Source organism: Heloderma suspectum, chromosome 2 (assembly GCF_057233095.1).
Source record: "Heloderma suspectum isolate Gila_16-S chromosome 2, 16-S_ref, whole genome shotgun sequence".
NCBI lineage: Eukaryota > Metazoa > Chordata > Lepidosauria > Squamata > Helodermatidae > Heloderma > Heloderma suspectum.
This window is the reverse complement of record NC_139459.1, coordinates 48,860,588-48,881,753: the sequence shown is the minus strand read 5'-3', so window position 1 is coordinate 48,881,753 and position 21,166 is coordinate 48,860,588. Positions and strand designations below refer to the sequence as shown.

Below are 21,166 nucleotides of genomic sequence, written 5' to 3'. Positions count from 1 at the left end.
TACGCGAGGATTGTTGAACCCTCGCATAACCCACACTTACTGGGTTTGCATGACATGACAACCCCCAAGTGGGGCTGTATATTAAAAATGGTGGCTGCATGCATCCCGCATGCGCCACAGCCTCACCATGAGTTAAATAACCCCATGGTGGGCTGTTGTGACATGTGAACAGCCCCATTACGTTAATTACATAAGATGTAACTGACCCCTCTCTTCTTTCTTACATGACACCAAGTTCATGCAACCCAGATTCAGAATGGGACTGCACACACTGGGAGGGGAAGATTAAACCTTCCCCTCTCAGCTGTTTACTTTGCAAAATGTCCCACCCCACCCTTGTATGCAAAGATTTTTTTAAAAAGGAAGAAAAGCCTCCATCAAAGTCAAAGGAGTTTTGGTTTTTTAAACCCTCGCATTTGGAGCGGGGGTGGATTTTGGGAAGCAAACTGCTATGGGGGGACAGTTTAGTCTTCTTCTCCTGGTCCATGTTGGTCTTGATCTGAATCAGGGCCACATGCACTTACTCTTGAGAAAGCAAGCAAAAGTGGAATCAGCTACATAATTAACGTAACATGTAGGTTGACCCTAAGAAAGTACAGAGACACAGAGAACTGCATTTGGGCTCTGTAAGCTAAAAGCATTTGGGGGTTCTGGCTACTTCTTCCTAGTGATCTGATGCAGGAGCAGTGGACTTTGACTATCTGTTGGAGAGTTTAAATTGTATCTCCAGCTATGCTCACCCTGTAAATTTGTAAATAAACCCAAATATTACAAAATGTCAGTATGCCTCCAGAGACCTCCTTCCAAAGGAAAACAAATCCAGGTAAGCATTGCAAGTTCTCACTGCTCAGAAAGGGGGTGGGGAGTACGTTTTAAAGATCTTATGTTGAAAGTTACATGGTGTAGCAAAAGACATTATATACAGTGGAGCTGAAAAAGAATAGGACTCGGAGTACTGAAGAGGACCGCAGAATATTCAGTTCTAGGAACTGAGAAGCATGCTTTAATTTTAAAATGCAGAACTACTATTGAGTATTAAGGAAACATAACTATAAGTACAAGTAAAAGAAGGCATCTGATGAACGGAAAAAAATGTCTTACCTCCATTTAAGTTCCTTGTTCCCGGAGCAATGTTATTTTCTGTTGTCAATGCCATATCCTTACCAATTAAAGAAAAGCTAAAAATATAAACCACATCTTAGTCTTGACATCAACTGAGAGGATCGCTACTAACTATGGCTTATATCCAAAGAGTTCCTAACACATGTAGAAGGCACTTCCACTCACAAAGGGAGGATATCGCAACTTCCACCGATGTCTGCCCAGGTGCAGCCCTCCACCCCAATCACATGCATTTCGAGAGGGTCCCCTGACCCTCTGAAGCAGCTTTTCTGTAGGTCAGAGGCTGCCACTGCAGTAGGTGGAAGGAAAGGTGTGTTGCCCAAGTGGATCTCTGCTTGCCATCCTTTGGATACAAGCCCATATGATCTGCAAGCCACTTCAATAGACATATGTATCCAATTCAGCAACTAGTACTCCTACAACTATATTTAACATTTCTGTCCTTAGAAAGATAACACAGATGAATAAATACCTAAGTTACAAACAATGTAGCAAACCACAGAAGACTAATATAAATATATAGAGTAAATCCCATTGATTTCATTACTACCAAGAAGCCACCCACCTAGAATAACCTTCCCCAAGCTGGTGCCTCCCAGATGTGTTGGACTACAACTCCCATCATCCCCTAGTCAGCACCATCTTTATTTCCAAGACTGCCTCTAGGACCCACATGGGCCTCAGGTATAATAAGAAATGGTGTGGAGAGCCCAGTATGTCATTTTGAAGCATGCCCAGCCACCCAGAAGAAAAAAAAAAGGGAAGCTGGGGGTGGTACGAAGCATCCTAGGTGGCCAGAGGGATAATGAGGGGTTGTTTTGCCTGTGCTTAGTGTGAGATTGCCTATTAGTTTGGGAGCAGTGTGTGCTTTGCCTGGGTTTTGGGTGCGTAGTGGGTGTGTTTTTCCTGGACGGGGCTGATGTGGGTTTGTGGCATGGGCATTTGCCTTCTGGGAAGTGGGTATTTTGTGAGTGGCTACACTTTGTTGTTCAGTCGTTCAGTCGTGTCCGACTCTTCGTGACCCCATGGACCATAGCACGCCAGGCCTTCCTGTCCTGCGCTCTCTCCCGGAGCGTGCTCAAGTTCATATTCATTGCATCCGTGATGCTATCTAGCCATCTCATCCTCTGCCGTCCCCTTCTCCTTTTGCCTTCAGTCTTTCCCAGCATCAGGGTCTTTTCCAGGGAGTTTTCTCTTCGCATTAGGTGGCCAAAATATTGGAGCTTCAGCTTCAGTATCTGTCCTTCCAATGAGCACTCAGGGTTGATTTCCTTTAGGATGGACTGATTTGACCTCCTTGCAGTCCAGGGGACTCGTAAGAGTCTTCTCCAGCACCACAGTTCGAAAGCATCCATTCTTCGGCGCTCAGCCTTCCTTATAGTCCAGCTCTCACAGCCATACATTACTACTGGGAAAACCATAGCTTTGATTAGACGGACCTTTGTCGGCAAGGTGATGTCTCTGCTTCTTACTATGCTGCCTAGGTTGGCCATAGCTTTCCTCCCAAGGAGCAAGCGTCTTTTAATTTCATGGCTACAGTCACCGTCTGCGCTGATCTTGGAGCCCAAGAAAGTAAAATCTGACACTGCTTCCATTTCTTCCCCTTCTATATGCCAGGAAGTGATAGGGCCAGATGACATGATCTTAGTTTTTTTAATGTTGAGTTTCAAACCAGCTTTTGCACTCTCCTCTTTCACCCTCAACAAGAGGCTCTTGAGATCCTCTTCGCTTTCTGCCATTAGGGTGGTATCGTCTGAATATCGGAGGTTGTTGATAATTCTCCCGGCAATCTTAATTCCGACCTCTGATTCATCCAACCCGGCATTTCTCATGATGTACTCTGCATATAAGTTAAATAAGCAGGGTGACAATATGCAGCCTTGTCGTACTCCTTTCCCAATTTTGAACCAATCGGTTGTTCCATGTCTGGTTCTTACTGTTGCTTCTTGACCCTCGTACAGGTTTCTCAGGAGACGGGTAAGGTGGTCTGGTACTCCCATCACTTTAAGAATTTGCCACAGTTTGTTGTGATCCACACAATCAAAGGCTTTAGCGTAGTCAATGAAGCAGAAATAGAGGTTTTTCTGGAATTCTCTTGCTTTCTCCATGATGCAGCGAATGTTGGCGATTTGATCTCTAGTTCCTCTGCCTCTTCGAAACCCAGCTTGTACTTCCGGTAGTTCTCGGTTCGCATACTGCTGAAGCCTAGCTTGTAGGATTTTGAGCATCACCTTGCTGGCATGTGAAATGAGCGCAATTGTGCGGTAGTTTGAACACTCTTTGGCGTTGCCCTTCTTTGGAATTGGAATGTAAACTGACCTTTTCCAGTCTTGTGGCCACTGTTGAGTGTTCCAGATTTGTTGGCATATTGAATGCAGCACTTTAACAGCATCATCTTTTAGGATTTTAAATAGCTCAGCTGGAATACTGTCATCTCCGCTAGCTTTGTTGTTACTAATGCTTCCTAAGGCCCACTTGACTTCACTCTCTAGGATGTCCGGCTCAAGTTCAGTGACCGCACTATCATGGCTATCAGGGACATTCAGATCTTTCCTGTATAGTTCTTCTGTGTATTCTTGCCACCTCTTCTTAATCTCATCTGCTTCTGTTAGGTCCCTGCCTTCTTTGTCTTTTATCATGCCCGTCTTTGCACAAAACGTTCCCTTGAGATCTCCAATTTTCTTGAAGAGATCTCTAGTCTTTCCCATTCTGTTGTTTTCCTCGATTTCTTTGCATTGTTCATTTAAGAAGGCCTTCTTGTCTCTCCTTGCTATTCTCTGGAACTCTGCATTCAGTTGGGTATATCTTCCCCTTTCTCCCTTGCTTTTCGCTTCCCTTCTTTCGTGAGCTACTTGTAAAGCCTCATCAGACAGCCACTTGGCTTTCTTGCATTTCTTTTTCTTTGGGACGGATTTTGTTGCTGCCTCCTGAACAATGTTACGGACCTCCGTCCATAGTTCCTCAGGCACTCTGTCTATCAGGTCTAATCCCTGAAATCTATTCCTCACCTCCACTTTATATTCAGAAGGGATATGACTGAGGTCATACCTGAATGGTTTAGTGGTTTTCCCGACGTTCTTCAATTTAAGCTGAAATTTTGCAAGAAGCAGCTCATGATCTGAGCCACAGTCAGCTCCAGGTCTTGTTTTTACTGACTGTATGGAGCTTCTCCATCTTTGGCTGCAAAGGACATAATCAATCTGATTTCGATATTGACCATCTGGTGACGTCCATGTGTAGAGTCGCCTCTTGTGCTGTTGGAAAAGAGTGTTTGCTATGATCAGCATGTTCTCTTGGCAAAACTCGATTAGCTTTTGTCCTGCTTCATTTTGTACACCAAGGCCATGCCTGCCTGTTATCCCGGTGATTTCTTGACTTCCTACTTTAGCATTCCAATCCCCTATGATGAAGAGGACATCTTTTTTTGGTGTTAATTCTAGAAGGTGTTGTAGGTCTTCATAGAACCGATCAACCTCAGCTTCTTCGGCCTCAGTGGTTGGGGCATAGACTTGAATTACTGTGATGTTGAATGGTTTGCCTTGGATTCGTACTGAGATCATTCTATCATTTTTAAGATTGTACCCCAGTACTGCTTTTCCCACCCTTTTGTTGACTATGAGTGCTACTCCATTTCTTCTAAGGGATTCTTGCCCACAATAGTAGATATGATGGTCACCTGAATTAAATTCGCCCATGCCTGTCCATTTCAGTTTGCTGATTCCCAAGATGTCGATGTTCAATCTTGCCATCTCATGTTTGACCACCTCCAGCTTACCTTGATTCATTGATCTGACATTCCAGGTTCCTAAACAATATTGTTCTTTACAGCATCGGATTTTCTTTTCACCGCCAGACACATCCACAGCTGAGTGTCCTTTCAGCTTTGGCCCAGCCGCTTCACTCTTTCTGGCGCTACTTGGAAATACCCTCTGCTCTTCCCCAGTAGCATATTGGACACCTTCCAACCTGAGGGGCTCATCTTCCGGCGTCATATCTTTTAGCCTTGTGATACGTTCCATGGGGTTTTCTTGGCAAGAATACTGGAGTGGGTTGCCATTTCCTTCTCCAGTGGACCACATTTTGTCAGAACCCTCTGCCATGACCTGTCCGTCTTGGGTGGCCCTGCACGGCATAGCTTATGGCTTCACTGAGTTACGCAAGCCCCTTCGCCACAACAAGGCAGTGATCCATGAAGGGGGGCTACACTTACCATGGCAATAACAATGGACATTATCTGACAACACCTCCCCCACAATTGCTTAGGAAGTCCCATAGAGCACTTATTTAGCATCATTTAATAGCATTAGTTGCCTCTCAATAAACAACACCCATTGGTTAAGTGACTTCTTATTCTTTTTGTGTTTGTATATTGGTAGATTGCAACTGAACCATTGTTTGTTGAGCATCATATAGTGATAGCTATGCCAGATTAATTCATCCAGATTAAAGGGGTGTGAGGTATGTAGATCTTTGCCAGAGAGAGAACCAGAGGGAGTTCTGCGGATTGAAATTAGTCATTGCCTTGTTGTGGCGAAGGGGCTTGCGTAACTCAGTGAAGCCATTAGCTATGCCGTGCAGGGCCACCCAAGACGGACAGGTCATGGCAGAGAGTTCTGACAAAATGAGGTCCACTGGAGAAGGAATACTCCAGTATTCTTGCCAAGAAAACTCCATGGAACGTATCACAAGGTTAAAAGATATGACGTCGGAAGATGACCCCCTCAGGTCGGAAGGTGTCCAATATACTACTGGGGAAGAGCAGAGGGTATTTCCAAGTAGCGCCAGAAAGAGTGAAGTGAAGCGGCGGGGCCAAAGCCAAAAGAACAATCAGCTGTGGATGTGTACAAAATGAAGCAGGACAAAGGCTAATAGAGTTTTGCCAACAGAACACGCTGATCATAGCAAACATTCTTTTCCAACAGCACAAGAGGCGACTCTACACATGGACATCACCAGATGGTCAATATCGAAATCAGATTGATTATGTCCTTTGCAGCCAAACATGGAGAAGCTCTATACAGTCAGTCAAAACAAGACCTGGAACTGACTGTGGCTCAGATCATGAGCTTCTTGTTGCAAAATTTCAGCTTAAATTGAAGAACGTAGGGAAAACCACTAAACCATTCAGGTATGACCTAAATCGTATCCCTTATGAATATACAGTGGAGGTGAGGAATAGATTTCAGGGATTAGACCTGATAGACAGAGTGCCTGAGGAACTATGGACGGAGGTCCGTAACATTGTTCAGGAGGCAGCAACTCAATCCATCCCAAAGAAAAAGAAATGCAAGAAAGCTAAGTGGCTGTCTGATGAGGCTTTACAAGTAGCTGAGGAAAGAAGGGAAGCAAAAACGCCGGGTTGGATAAATCACAGGTCGGAATTAAGATTGCCGGGAGAATTATCAACAACCTCAGATATGCAGACGATACCACCCTAAGCGAAGAGGATCTAAAGAGCCTCTTGTTGAGGGTGAAAGTGGAGAGTGCAAAAGCTGGTTTGAAACTCAACATTGAAAAAACTAAGATCATGGCATCCGGCCCCATTGTCAGGGTGGAAACTGAGCCGATAGAACCCCATAGCAGTTCTGATTCTGAGGAGGATCAGCAATCTGTGGGAGAGGAGCCAGCTCATCCCTCACAGGCACAGCAGCTGGCAGAGATTCCTCCTGCCGGCATTCCTGAGATAGACAGTGATCCTGGTAGTGAGCAAGTGCGGGAGGAGGGCTTGCTAGACGCTCGACGCAGACACAGGGAGCGACAAGCGATGGAGGGTGCAGAAAGGAGGCGTAGCGCCTGTTTGGTGTGCAAGCAACAGCTGCCTCCCGTGGACCCAAGGGAAAGAGGGAGGATCCCTCCCTAGCCCATAAGTTCAGGGTCTTCAAGTGATTGTCCTTCAAACGGGGATCAATTGCCTGGAGCACAGGCTACTCTGCTGTTCATTGCTTAGTCGCTGGTGATTAGCATCTGAAAGAGTCATGAAGTTGTAATAGGATTAAAGCCTTGAAAAGAATCCTTTCGTCTGTGTCTTGAGTTGGCTATTGGAGTGTACTGAAAGAGGCTGCTAGGGCGCTCTTGACACCCATCACTTCCTGGCATATAGAAGGGGAAGAAATGGAAGCAGTGACAGATTTTACTTTCTTGGGCTCCAAGATCACCGCAGACGGTGACTGTAACCATGAAATTAAAAGCTTTGCTCCTTGGGAGGAAAGCTATGGCAAACCTAGACAGCATAGTAAGAAGCAGAGACATCACCTTGCCGACAAAGGTCCATATAATCAAAGCTATGGTTTTCCCAGGAGTAGTGTATGACTGTGGGAGCTGGACTGTAAGGAAGGCTGAGCGCTGAAGAATTGAAGCTTTCGAACTGTGGTGCTGGAGAAGACTCTCATGAGTCCCCTGGACTGCAAGGAGGTCAAATCAGTCCATCTTAAAGGAAATCAACCCTGAGTGCTCATTAGAAGGACAGATACTGAAGCTGAAGCTCAAATAGGGCGCAATCATATGCATGTTTAGTGACAAAACATTCGTACAACTCCCAGCGTGCTGGCTGGGGAGTGAAAAACACACTCCCAACACAGGCAAAACAACCCCCTTCTGAGCGGCACATTGGTAAGTGTAATTAACTGCACCTCAAAAAGGGTATTGTACAGTGGGAAAGGGGGCTGGAGCAACTCCTCTATGAGGAAATGTGACATTATGTATTATGTATTTATTATTACACATATCTCCCACCGCTTTTCCTCTTGCAAGGAACCCAAGGCAGCTTACGTGGTCCTCCTCCTTTCCATTTTATCCTCACAACTCTGAGAGGTTAGGCTGAGCGTCAGTGACTGGACGAAAGTCACCCAGTGAGTGTCATGGCCGAGTACGGACCAGAACCCCCAGAGACCTCACTGTGCAGCCAGGTTGGAGTAAATCGCTGGTGGAAGCACAGCCCCAGATCTCTCCAGTCCAACACTCTAACCACTACCCTGGTATAGATATGAACAATGGAAGCTTGTGGCACCAACGTTAGTGAGGCGACGCAACTGTTCCAGGTTTCAGTCGGAACCCTAAACTTATTTTAAACTATGGGTTTGATCCAGACTTATTAAGTGTGATCCAGTCACACTTACATCTCATTGAAATAAATTGATTTCAGTAGCAACTTAGAGTGTAATTCTGCCGACTCAGAAATAAGCCCCATTAGGTTCAATGGACTTCCCGGTAAGTATACATAAGATTTCAGCCTAGAAGTCTGCAGTTTCGATCCAATCCAGTATTAGCAATTGTGGCAACACTCCTGATTAATAATTTTATAATTAGTACATATTAAGCATAGGCTCGGGAGAACACTTAACATAAATATTCAGTGAGTATCACATTACTCACCCAGAGGATATGTATACTGAAAGATGCTGGGATGTGTTACGTAATTAACTGAGTACTGTAATTAACAAGTATGGCTAAAATGGATAAGGCAGTTAACCGGTTTTAAGGAAAGAAACAGGTTACTCCACACAAGTAATAATAAATGAAGTCATTGCTTTGTATGAAAAGACATACAAATGGTATATTTCAGGTATGTATGCCTTGTAAAACAAGTGGATCATCAAGCTAGCGCCAGCTATTCATTCTGGTACTGTATCCCTGCGTCTCCTTTCATAAGATGGCTTGCAGAATCTCTTTTGAAAAATTCACCACTGCAGACTGTGTGCCAATGGACATAAAAAACAAGTTTCTTATGTAAAAATTGAGTTATGATTCCATTTAAAAGTGGTATAGATCTGCTATTTGAATCTTGAGCTATATTTAGTTCATTAGCAAGAAAGCTTGATACAGAAGTCAACTTCCACTAGGATGCTTCCAGGTGGCCCACCAGCTAGTACAGATTTCCAGCTTTCAAATAAAAAAGAGCAAGTCTCTAGCCCTTGCAGAATCTGAGATATGAGGCAAAACGTTCAGGCACATGCCAATCATTTTGTGAGAAATGAACAATTGTTTTCTTCCATCCTTCTGTGAGAAGTGAGCCTGCTACCACCTTTCAGTGTGTCTAACCAATGAGTGAAGTTGCAGCTATGACTAACATTTGGCCACAGAGATAAGTATCAACTGAAGATGTGTCTGCAGAAAGAGCTTCCAGATTCATTTTGAACCCCTGCTCCCACGCACACACTTTTTTTTGTTCCCCTCATGGAACAGTGATTACTACCCATATAAAACAACTGGAAAATCCAGAATTTTACTGTAGGTGTGCCCAAACAATGGGTAGCAGGAATGACAGGAGTTCATGTTCTTTCTAGCTCAGGTTCTATTTTTTGCAACAGCAACAACAACAAAATCCCCCCCCCACTTTTTTTTACTGCTTGTAACCATTAAAAAGCAAGTGCCAATATAAATAAAGTCTGCCATTATAACCTGTGTGTGTGTGTGTGTGTGTGTGTACGTACATGTTGGGGGGCAAGCACTGTAGCTGACTATGATTTATGCCAGCACTGAAAAGTAGTCCGTGGTTGTTATTCCAATATTGCTGGAAGGGAGAATAGTGTATGTGGCAGCACAGCTGTGGAATGACCTCCCTAGTGAGGTTCGCTTGGCACCTACATTGCATTCCTTCCAGAGCCAGGTGAAGACCTTTTTATTTTCCCAGGCATTTTAACTTTTTAGACTTTCAGCTTTGCTGTTTTAAATCTGTATTTTAAATCTCTGCATTGCTAGGTTTTACTTTGGTTTTATTCTGGTTGTATTGTTATATTGTGGTTTTAATGTTTTTATATTTTACATTGTTTTATTGTGTGCTTTTTGGTTTTCATAGAATCATAGAATAGTGGGGTTGGAAGGGGCCTACAAGACCATCAAGTCCAATCCCCTGCTAAATGCAGGAATCCAAGTCAGAGCATCCCTGACAAATAGCTGTCCAGCCTCGTCTTGAATGCCTCCAGTGTGGGAATGCCCACTACCTCCCTAGGTAATTGGTCCATTGTCGTATTGCTCTAACAGTCAGGAATTTTCTCCTGATGTTCAGCTGGAATCTGGCTTCCTGTAACTTGAGCCCATTATTCCGTGCCCTGCACTCTGGCATGATCGAGAAGAGATGCTGGCCTTCCTTGCTGTGACAGCCTTTCCAGTACTTGAAGAGCACTATCATATCTCCCCTCAGCCTTATCTTCTCAAGGCTAAACATGCCCAGTTCTTTCAGTCTCTCTTCATAGGGCTTTGTTTCTAGTCCCCTGATCATCTCTGTTGCCGTCCTCTGAACCCTCTACAGCTTGACTGCATCCTTCTTAAAGTGCGGTGCCCAGAACTGGGCACAGTACTCCAGATGAGGCCTAACCAGTGCTGAGTAGAGGGGAACTAGTACTTCCCGGGATTTGGAAGCTATGCTCCTATTAATGCAACCCAAAATAGCATTTGGCTTTTTTGCAGCCACATCACGTTGCTGGCTCATATTCAGCTTGTGATCTACAACAATTCCAAGATCCTCCTTGCTTGTAGTGTTGTTGAGCCACGTATCCCCCATCTTGTAACTGTGCATTTGGTTCCTTTTTCCTAGGTGCAGAACTTGGCATTTATCCCTATTAAATGTCATTCTGTTGTTTTCTGCCCAGCACTCCAGTCTATCAAGATCACTTTGAATTTTGTTTGTCTTCCACAGTATTAGCTATCCCACCCAATTTTGTGTCATCTGCAAATTTGATCAGCATTCCCTGCACCTCCTCCTCCAAGTCATTAATACAAATGTGGAAGAGCACTGGGCCCAGGACTGAGCCCTGCGGTACCCCGCTCGTTACCTCTCCCCAGTTTGAGAAGGTCCCATTGATAAGCACTCTTTGAGTCCGATTCTGTAGCCAAATGTGGATGCACCTGATCGTTGTTTCATCTCGCCCACTTTGAGCTAGTTTGCTCATGAGGAGATCATGTGCACTTTGTTGAAAGCTTTGCTGAAGTCGAGGTTTATTATGTCCACAGCATTCCCACAAGGCACAAGGGAGGTTACTTGATCAAAAAATGAGATCAGATTCATCTGGCAGGATTTGTTCTTGACAAATCCATGTTGGCTTTGAGTAATCACTGCTTTGTTTTCAAGGTGGTTCCAGATGGATTGCTTTATACTCTGCTCCAGAATTTTCCCAGAGATTGATGTCAGACTGACTGGTCTGTAGTTCCCAGGTTCCTCCTTTTTACCCTTTTGGAAGATAAGGACATTAGCCCTCCTCCAGTCATCTGACACTCCATGATTTCTCAAAAAGAATAGACAGTGGTTCTGAGAGTTCTTCTGCCAGTTCCTTTATTACTCTAGGGTGCAGTTCATCTGGCCCTGGAGATTTGAACTCATTCAAAGTAATTAGGTTTTCCCTGACCATATGCCTATCCTCAAGCTGCAATCCTGCCCCTTCAGCCTGTACTTCGCCTTTGCCAGGGGGGGTCATAAACCCTCTTTGGTGAGAATACTGAGTCAGAATAGGAACTGAGCACATCTGCCTTTTCCTTGTCATCTGTTATCATCTTGCCATCATTATTTAATAGCTGAACCACCATTTCTTTCCTCTGCCTTTTACCATGCACGTAGCTGAAGAAAGCTTTTTTGTTGCTTTTAGCATCCCTTGCTAACCTCATTTTGTTCTCACCTTTAGCCTTCCTGATGCCATCCCTGCAATTCTGTGCTACCTGCCTGTGCTCTTCCTTTGTTGCTTGGCCTTCCTCCCACTTCCTATATGTGTACTTTTTTGTTTTCAGGTCATCTCTAAGCTTTTTGTGAAGCCACACTGGCTTCTTCTGTTCTCTTCCACCTTTTTTTTCTTGTTGGAATTGTTTGTAATTGTGCCTTGAGAATTTCCTTTTTAAAAAACTCCCACCCATCTTGGACTCCTTTTCTCGTTAGAGTCGCTTGCCATGGGACCTTACTGATCATTGTTCTGAGTTTATGAAAATCAGCTTTCCTAAAATCCAGGGTGCGCATTTGACTACACTCGGCTTTTGCTTCCTTCAGAACAAATAACTCAAGTATAACTTGGTCGCTTTCCCCCAGAGTTCCTGTAACTGCTACTTTATCCACTAAGTCATCTCTGTTGGTTAGGACAAGTCAAGGATAGCCATTCCTCTCGTTCCGTCGTCTACTTTCTGTAGGAGGAAGTTATCTGCCACACAAGTCAGGAATTTCCTGGAGGGGCCACGTTTTGCAGAATTTGTCTCCCAACAAATATTGGGGAAATTGAAGTCCCCCATTACTACTACATCATGCTTCCTTGAAACATTGGCTATTTGCTTTTCAAAAGCTTCATCCTCGTCTTCTCCTTGGTTGGGTGGCCTTAACCACCACGTTCCTTTTATTCTTTGCTGCATTTATTTTAACCCAGATGCTCTCGATGGGGCTACCAAGCTCCTCCTCCTGTATTTCTGTGCAGAGATATGTATTTTTCACATACAGTGCAACCCCACCTCCCTTTCTGTTCCTCCTGTTCTTTTTGAACAAGTTATATCCTTCAATGGCTGTATTCCAGTCATGAGAATCATCACACCAAGTCTCAGTTACACCTATCAAGTCAGAATTTCCCTCCTATATTAAGAGTTCAAGTTCATTCTGTTTGTTTCCCATATTCTGGGAATTAGTATATAGACATTGAAGACCATGTGCTTCATGGTCTGGCTTTCTTCCTACATGTTTGTGAAAACTGTTATTGGGCACTATTAGAGCTGTTCTCTCTGTTGCGGTGCATGAGCCTTCGTCCATTGTTACCCCCAACTTTACGTCTCCCTTCCCCATAGCATTCAGTTTAAAGCCCTCCTGATAAAGTTCTTCATGCTGTAGCCAAACACATTCTTCCCAGCCTTTGTGAGGTGCAACTCGTCCCTTGCCAACAGTCCATCTTCCAGGAAGTATAGCCCATGGTCCCAGAATCCAAATCTCTCTCTTCGGCAGCACTTTTGTAGCCAGTCATTCACCCGGAGTATTTTTCTTTCCCTTTCTATCCCTCTTCTGACTACTGGAAGGATGGATGAGAAAACTATCTGGGCTCCAAAGTTCTTGAGTTTCCTTCCTAAAGCTTCAAAGTCTGACGTGATTTCTTTGTAGCTCCACTTGGCGGTATCATTTGTTCCCACATGGATGAGAAGAGATACCTGTGTGTGCGCTTTATGAGTGCAGGCAACCCTTCAGTCATGTCTCTAATCCAGAGCTTTCCAAACTGTGTGCCGCAACACATTAGTGTGTCGCTGGCAGTGTGTAGGTGTGTCGCGCGAAAATTGTGCGGAAGGGCACTGCGGAGTTCCCTTACTCACGTTTGCTTCGCTTGGTCCCTCCCCTGGAACTTCCTAAAGCAGCTAATGTTAAAGCAGCTTAGCTGCTAAGGCTTAGGTGCTTTAACATTAGCTGCTTTAGGATCACATGGCGTCTTGATGCAGGATGCACGTGATTGGCGGTGTTGGAGTGGTACGGTGAGGAGTGTGGTAACGCTGGCTGCATGAGGAGTGCGGAGAATTCAAAGTTAGCAGAGCAATTAGTCGAGCAATTTGCAATCAGCTCGGGCGAGAGGCTTCCCCACGTCCTCGGTGCGGCTGCAGGGCAGCGGGGGAGAACAACGGCCCGCTAGATGCCCCCAGAGCAGGGAGGGCTGCGCCGGGCAGGCAAGGAGCTTCGAGCCTGCGCTCCCCAGAAAGGTAGAGGCGTGGGGCGAAGAGAGGGGAAGGGAGGCACTGCCCTGGGAGCAGAGCTAGGCCGACACCGGAGCGGAGAAGTGGCAGCGGCCACCAGCCCTGCGTGGTTTCGGGCGTGCCCTTCGCGGACTTCTGCACCGCGCTGCCAGGCCAAAGTAACACACAGGTGGAAATGCCACCTGGGACTGCACCAAGCGGGCCGTCCGCCATCTTGGCCAGTCGGAACGGAGCTCAGTTGATTTCTGCCATTTATTCTTATTTTTACTCTGCTGTAATTGTGGATTAACCACCCACTGGCAGTGTACCACCGGAGAGTGCTGGAACTGGACTCTGGACATAGGCATTGCAAATATTTACAGCAGTATAGCCTTGTAGTGAGACATATATATTTACACCATTTTTGTTGGACTTTTGCTTCTCTACTTCATGTGTTTTTGCAGCTGAGCTCCTACCTGGACCTATGTGTCCTAATATGTATTGTAAATACTTTAGTTAATTTTGTTTATTTTTCACATTTTCTCCTGGTCCTGATTCCTATCTTTATCTCACTTTATCGCTGTGGGAGTGGAGCGCAGGTGCTGCTATTTTCTTAAGAAAAAACAGAAAGATAAGCACTAAAAACATGAAAGTATGGTACCAAATAAATTAAAGTGTCATTTTACCTCAAAACACTGTCATTTGTCAGAAAAACCAGTAGGATACTTTATTGAGCTTTCAAAATCTATAAAGAAGCAGTCTGCATCATTCACAAAGAGAATGAAGACATCAGAGAAAGCTCAAAAGGCAAGTTACTTGGCTGCTCAAATAATTGCCAAAAACAAGGACTCACACGCTATTGCCGAAACCACCATAAAGGAATCTTGCTGTGCTACTGTTTGAACAACGTTTGGGCCTGAATTTGAGATAGAAGTTAATAAAATCCCTTTAGCAGATAACACAAACGGAAGACGTATTCAAGACATCTCTGATGACATTAAGCAGCAAATGAAGGATATTTTTCAAGACGATAATATGATCTTTACATTGCAATTAGATGAAGCAACAGATGTCAGTGGGTTAGCACAATTATTGGTTTATATACGCTTCATTCATACTGACAGAATTATTGAGCAATTCTTGTGTTGTCTAGAACTTCCAATGAGAACTAGAGGTGAAGATATATTTAAAACTTTTGATTGCTTCATGAAGGAAAATAATTTGCAATGGTTAAATTGTGTAGGAATATGCACAGATGGCGCACCCTCAATGGTTGGTTCAACAAAAGGTTTTATAGCTTTAGCAAAGAAAGAGAATGAAAATATTATAATTACTCATTAGTTTTTACATCACGAAGCACTAGTCATGCAAACCATTAGAAATTAATTAAGAAAAGTTTTGAAAAAAGTGGTTCAAATGGTCAATTACATTAAAAGTAGACCTCTTCAATCAAGATTATTTGCTCCTATTTGTGAAGACATGGGGGCAAGGTTTAAAAAGCTTCTACTACACACAGAAGTTCGTTGGCTCTCAAGAGGTCGAGTGCTTTGTTGTGTATATGAATTGAGGGAAATGATGCTTAAACTTTTTGAGGAAAATCAGCAAAATGAATTCTGCGATCTAATTCAAAGCAAATTTTGGTGCACAAAATTGGCATATCTTGCTGACATATTTGAACATTTGAATAAAATAAACACCAGTATGCAAGGAAAAGGAGAAAATATCTTAACAGCGGTAGATAAAATTTGTGCTATGAGAGACAAAATATCAATTTGGAAAAGGAAAGTGAAAGAAGGAAATTTTGAAATGTTTTCCAAAACTGCTGAGTGCCAGCTAAATTGTGATATCAGCTCGCTAATTGTTGACCATTTAACATTGCTTGGAGAGAAAGTTCATAATTACTTCCCAAATGTTGAAATCCAAGACTATGATTGGATCAGAAATCCATTTCTTTCAACTGCAATGAGGAATTTTTCACTTATTGAAGAAGAATTAGCTGACATAAAAAAATGATCGAAATCTGTTAATGATGCATGAACAGGGTGACTTAGACAGCTTTTGGATTCACATTTCAAAAATGCATCCAAACATAGCTAAAAAAGCGTTAAAAATTCTTCTGCAGTTTTGTACCACATACATTTGTGAAGTATCCTTTTCAGCGATGGCAAACTTAAAGACACTGAAACGTGGACGCTTAAAAATGCTTGATGACGAAATGTGAGTGTCTTTATCTAATATTCCACCAAATATTGAAAAGCTGTGTTCATTCCATCAACCTCATACATCCCATTAAAATGGTAAGTAGTTATTGGTATTATTCAACTTTTTAAAATTCTTGCACATATTTACATACTGTTACTCATAAATGACAACAATGTATGTTATTATCTTACAAATCATATATTTTTAAAAATATAAATGAAAAGTTTTTATGAGATATGTTGTATCCCCATACATTTCGTTATTACAATTTATGTATGTGTCCGTATCTCTTATTACCCTCCAGTTTGCTAGTAAAACTGAGTTACCGTGTCACGAAATGATGCATGTCTAAAAAGTGTGTCACCAACACGAAAAGTTTGGAAAGCTCTGCTCTAATCCATCCACCCGGGAGACAGCATACCTGGCGAGTCCACGGGTCTTTGCGACATACTTGGGTTTTGATCCCATGCAGCAAGAAGTCTCCCGCTACTACTACTCTTTTCCTCTTGTTGTAGGCCTTGGTTTCATCACCTCTGCTTGACTGATCTTCAGCCTGTTGCTCGCTCTCATGCAGGTTCCCCTGTAATTCTTCCTCTGCAGGCTGTCCTCCAGTCTCATCCTCAAGTACCTCAAAACGGTTCCCTAGTTCCACTGCCTCCACTGGTGCAGAGCGGCTTCTAGTTCTTCTTCTCCTGTCACCTTTTCCAAGGAGTATCCTCTACTTCATTTTTCCTTGCCTCAGCATTTCTCTCTTCTGCCTCAGCTTGCTGTTGCTCTTCTAGCTCCTGTACTTCGTTTTGCTGCTGTAGTTCCACCGTTCTGTCCAAGAACTCTTCGTGTTCTCTTATTCCCTGGAGGGTCGAACTCGCCGCTCCAGTCCTCTTACTTTTTCTTCCAGCAGTGTGATCAACTTGCACGTGTTGCACATGTAGGCCATGTTGTTCTCAGGCAAGAAAACAGACATCGCACACATCTTGCAGGTCACCACCACTGGAGAGTTGTTGCAGAACTCAGAGTCAGAGAGACCACGGAGTGAAGGAAAAAGAGTTTCTTTATTTAACGCACGGGCTTAAGGCTGGAATCATTTCCAAAGAGCCAAAAGCCCCGATTTACATCAGCACATTGCTTTTATAGATATTGTGACACATAGGAAATGGCTCCTCCTCTCCCTCCCGTGTGGGGTTGCAGTCCTCAACATTTCCTCTCCTAGCACCATTGTTTATAATACAAGAAATGGGTTATAGGGTAGCCATGATAAGCAGAGAACAGAAGAGAACAGCAGAGAACAAGATATACAATTCTATGACCTTAGCATTTGTTGACAAGATAAGAAATTCCTGTGTCTCGTCATCTTACAAACATATATTTCAGAGAGCAAGAGCTCAGCAAGAACATGAAGCATGAGGCTGCATGAGGCTACTTAGTCTGACCCCCGATATGGCTGCTACAGAGTCTTGTCCTTCCATAGTCTGTTTTCTTTTTTGTGTCTAGCTTTCTGATTGTTCTAGAGTAGCCTGTACCTGGCCCTTACTCACTGGAGGTTAAAAACAGAGTCCCACTGGTATGGAAGTGTGTGTTACAAGACAAATAAATGAAAAAAAAAGTGTTTTTTTTTTTTTAAATGTTAGGGGCCTCCCGCTTGACCTCCCCTGCCGAACTCCCCTAGCCAACTCCGGTTTGCTCCCCCTGTCCACTCGCTCTGATCCCTCGCTCTCTGGGAGCTTGCTTGCTTCTGTAGTCCCTGGAACAGCTTGCTCTGCTCTGCTGGGAGGCAGGAAACAGTCTGAAGCTTCCTGCCCACACAGCTGCTGGGAATACTCAGGCCACACCCCCTCAAATCAGTTTGAGCTCTCAGGAGCACCTGGTGAGCTCACAGCCACTCAGAAACACAAAGGACAGCCCTCTGAGCTTCCTCCAGCCCACTTACCTGTTTGCCTTTGTCTCCTTTGTCTCTTCTGCCACTGCAAATCCCCCGGCCAACTCCTGTTTGCTCCCTCTCTGGGAGCTTGCTTGCTTCTGTAGTCCCCGAACCAGCTGGAGCAGCTTCCTCTGTTCTGCTCTGCTCAGCTGGGTGGCGGGAAACAGTGATTACCTAGTGAGGTTGGCCCAGCACCTACATTGCATTCCTTCCAGAGCCAGGTGAAGACCTTTTTATTTTCCCAGGCATTTTAGCTTCTTAGACTTTTAACTTTGCTGTTTTAAATCTGTATTTTAAATATCTGCATTGCTGCTAGGTTTTACTTTGATTTTATTCTAGTTGTATTGTTATATTGTGGTTTTAATGTTTTATATGTTTTGTATTGTTTTACTGTGTGCTTTATAGTTTTAATTTTTGCGAACTCCCCAGAGAGCATCAGCTATTGGGAGGTATAGAAATGAAATAAATAAATAAATATGACATCACACAGTGTAGTCCAGAGTTCTCAGCTAGTGGGTTGTTGTTGTTTTAGGGAAATGTGGGGCAGGGGTGAGGGGTTAAGTTATTTAATGAAAAGGGCACTTTCCTTTATTTCCTTCATTAAATGCTTTCTGCATTTTATTTCCTCCTGATCTCACTGTTTACAATCCCCCTACTGTACTGTATATAAACCTGAAAATCCCATTGTTGTTTCTGTTGTTAACAAAGTTTCTTTGAGTTGATGTTGATACAGAAAATAGAGGCATATGGGTGGGGCAACTCAGAAACAAGAGGATGTTTTTCAAATTTTGAGTGTTTAGTATGAATTATCACAGTTGGTGTCAGTCTTCAGGCTCTCCCCCCAGAGTCTCTACAGGATACATTTCCAAGTGGGGTATCTGATTCATCTTGTCTCTATACCACATGCACATAAATGAGAGCACACAGTAATGCAACGCACAGATGGCTGTTTTACAGGCCGGGAGGCTTATTATGAACATATTGTAAGACAATTATGTTTTTCTGGTATAGAATTATTTAATTTTATTATATTTATGTTTTGCCTTTCCTCCAAGAACTAAAGATCTCCCCCTTTTTACCCCCCTAACAATCCTGTGAGGTAGGTTAGGCTGAGAAGTTGTAACTGGCTCAGATTATCCAGTGGGCAGAGTGCGGGCACTGGAGCAGAGTGGGGGTCCACTCCTGCCAGCTAGCCCCAAGGCCCATCATGGCCTTGATCCAACCCTGCTCCTGTACACCCTTGTTATCGTTGTTCAGTCGTGTCCGACTCTTTGTGACCCCATGGACCATAGCACGCCAGGCCTTCCTGTCCTCCGCTCTCTCTCAGTGTGCTCAAGTTCATATTCATTGCATTGGTGATGCTATCTAGCCATCTCATCCTCTGCCATCCCCTTCTCCTTTTGCTTTCAATCTTTCCCAGCATCAGGGTCTTTTCCAGGGAGTTTTCTCTTTGCATTAGGTGGCCAAAATATTTGAGCTTCAGCATCTGTCCTTCCAATGAGCACTCAGGGTTGATTTCCTTTAGGATGGACTGATTGGACCTCCTTGCAGTAAGAGTCTTCTCCAGCACCACAGTTCAAAAGCGTCAATTCTTCGGCGCTCAGCCTTCCTTACAGTCCAGTTCTCACAGCCATACGTTGCTACTGGGAAAACCATAGCTTTGATTATGCGGTTTGCCATAGCTGTACACCCTTATCTGGGAGTAAAACCCAGTGAACGCACTGGAGCTTACCTCTGAGTAAACATGTACAAGATTGCACTATTCGGAATTAAAAACACTTGCAGTCGACCTCACAGTGTATAATGGAGGAAGGCTTTGTGAAATATTTGCACAGTTGTAAATTGCCATGTGCGAGCACCTGCGTGCGCGCGCTTGTGTGTCTGTCACCTCTTTCGGTGGAGCTCCTCTTCTCCCAGGCCGCTCTCAACCGCGGACCCTTCAATTATCGTCTCGTCGCTGTCGGCGTCAGAGATCTCGTCCCCCTCCGCCATGGCTCCCGCTCTCACCCCTCACCCCGGCTTCTGAGGGCTTCCGCTTCGCTTTCACGGAGCGCGTTCTCTCGTCCCTCAGAAGACGCTTCCCGCCCTCGAGATGCCGCCGAATCCCTGGAGGAGGGGAGGCGCGGTGCATTTGGGGGGTCGTAGTCCTCCATGCGACCAGGGCCAAGGCAAGAAATGTGCATCGTCTGGGTTTGCGTGATCAACCCAAAGGGGAGGGGGCAAGCGAAACGACGTGGCGGGCGGGACGGGAGGCGAAGCGACTTCGAAGCGCTGCTAATTAGCTGGGCAGAAGAGGGCGTTACTGGCCGAGAATAAGAAAGGGAGACAACAAGACAATTACTCACCAAGATCTCTGAATCAGGGCAAGTTGCACACCCTGGGCTGCTTTCATGGTAGCTACCTGCAACTAAATGCCATTGAGATTTACAGGTGGGTATCCCGGTCCTATGCATGTTTTCTTGGGAGTACGGCCTAATGAGTTCAGGGGCATGGCACTGATTCCCAGGTACGTAGGAGGGGACTGCAGCGTACTTTTTTTCTCATTTCAGAGGATAAGTTTTCATTTGGTTAGTTTTTATTATCCTTTCGGTGGAGCAGCAGTGTTCCCTGTACATATGGTGTTGCTACATTTTTTTCTGGCACGGCTCCTATTGCTTTAACATCTGCATGCATGATGTTCACTGAACAGGTAAACCAAGCCATCCCCCATCGTTATATCTTTATGCCTTGAAATGCTGCACCAGTTGAATTTCTGCTTATGACAACAGCTTTTAAAAAGACAGGAACCTTGGCTAGAAAAAAAGGTTGATACATTACATGTCAAACTGATCATGTGACTCACCTCTTTGTGCAGCATAAGGTGTTTGAGAAAATCCAGTCAGTAATGTGTAGTTGTGGTGGCCAATTCATATGACTGATTTACAACGCCTAGTTACACATTGGCCAAAAAAAAGACAAGCATTGCCCCCCCCCCCCAAAGAGGACAAAAGGGCATGGGGCTGCACAAAAATGGTATATGGTAATTTATATGTATGGACACACATTTAGAAATAATTAATATAATAGAAATAGAAATACAATATATCTTATCATAGTGGGGCAGACAGGGGACCTGTCCAGTCTGCTGTCAAGGTGCTAATTGTTGATGGACAACTTCAAAGCCCTGCTCTTCTTTTTTATGGTTCTTTATCTTTAAACCTGACTTGGATGGGACAGCCCTTCAAACAGAGGACTCTATCAAATGGAGGATTGTCCTCTGTAAAGTAGACAGCTGGCCACCCTATCACAAGAAGGGGACATATGGAGACTAAAAAG

At 44.2% G+C, this 21,166-nt stretch overlaps 1 protein-coding gene across 1 annotated transcript in view; it reads right to left on the bottom strand.

The window, feature by feature from the left end:
• The window catches only part of ANKRD31 (ankyrin repeat domain 31), a 98,837-nt gene extending 78,880 nt beyond the window's left edge, over window positions 1-19,957 (bottom strand). Inside the window, 2 exon segments of the mRNA XM_084833466.1 lie at window positions 1,102-1,178; window positions 19,740-19,957. Of these exon segments, the coding sequence (XP_084689592.1) occupies window positions 1,102-1,178; window positions 19,740-19,843 (181 nt within the window). The 5' untranslated portion in view covers window positions 19,844-19,957.
• Between the last annotated feature and the right edge of the window lie 1,209 nt (window positions 19,958-21,166).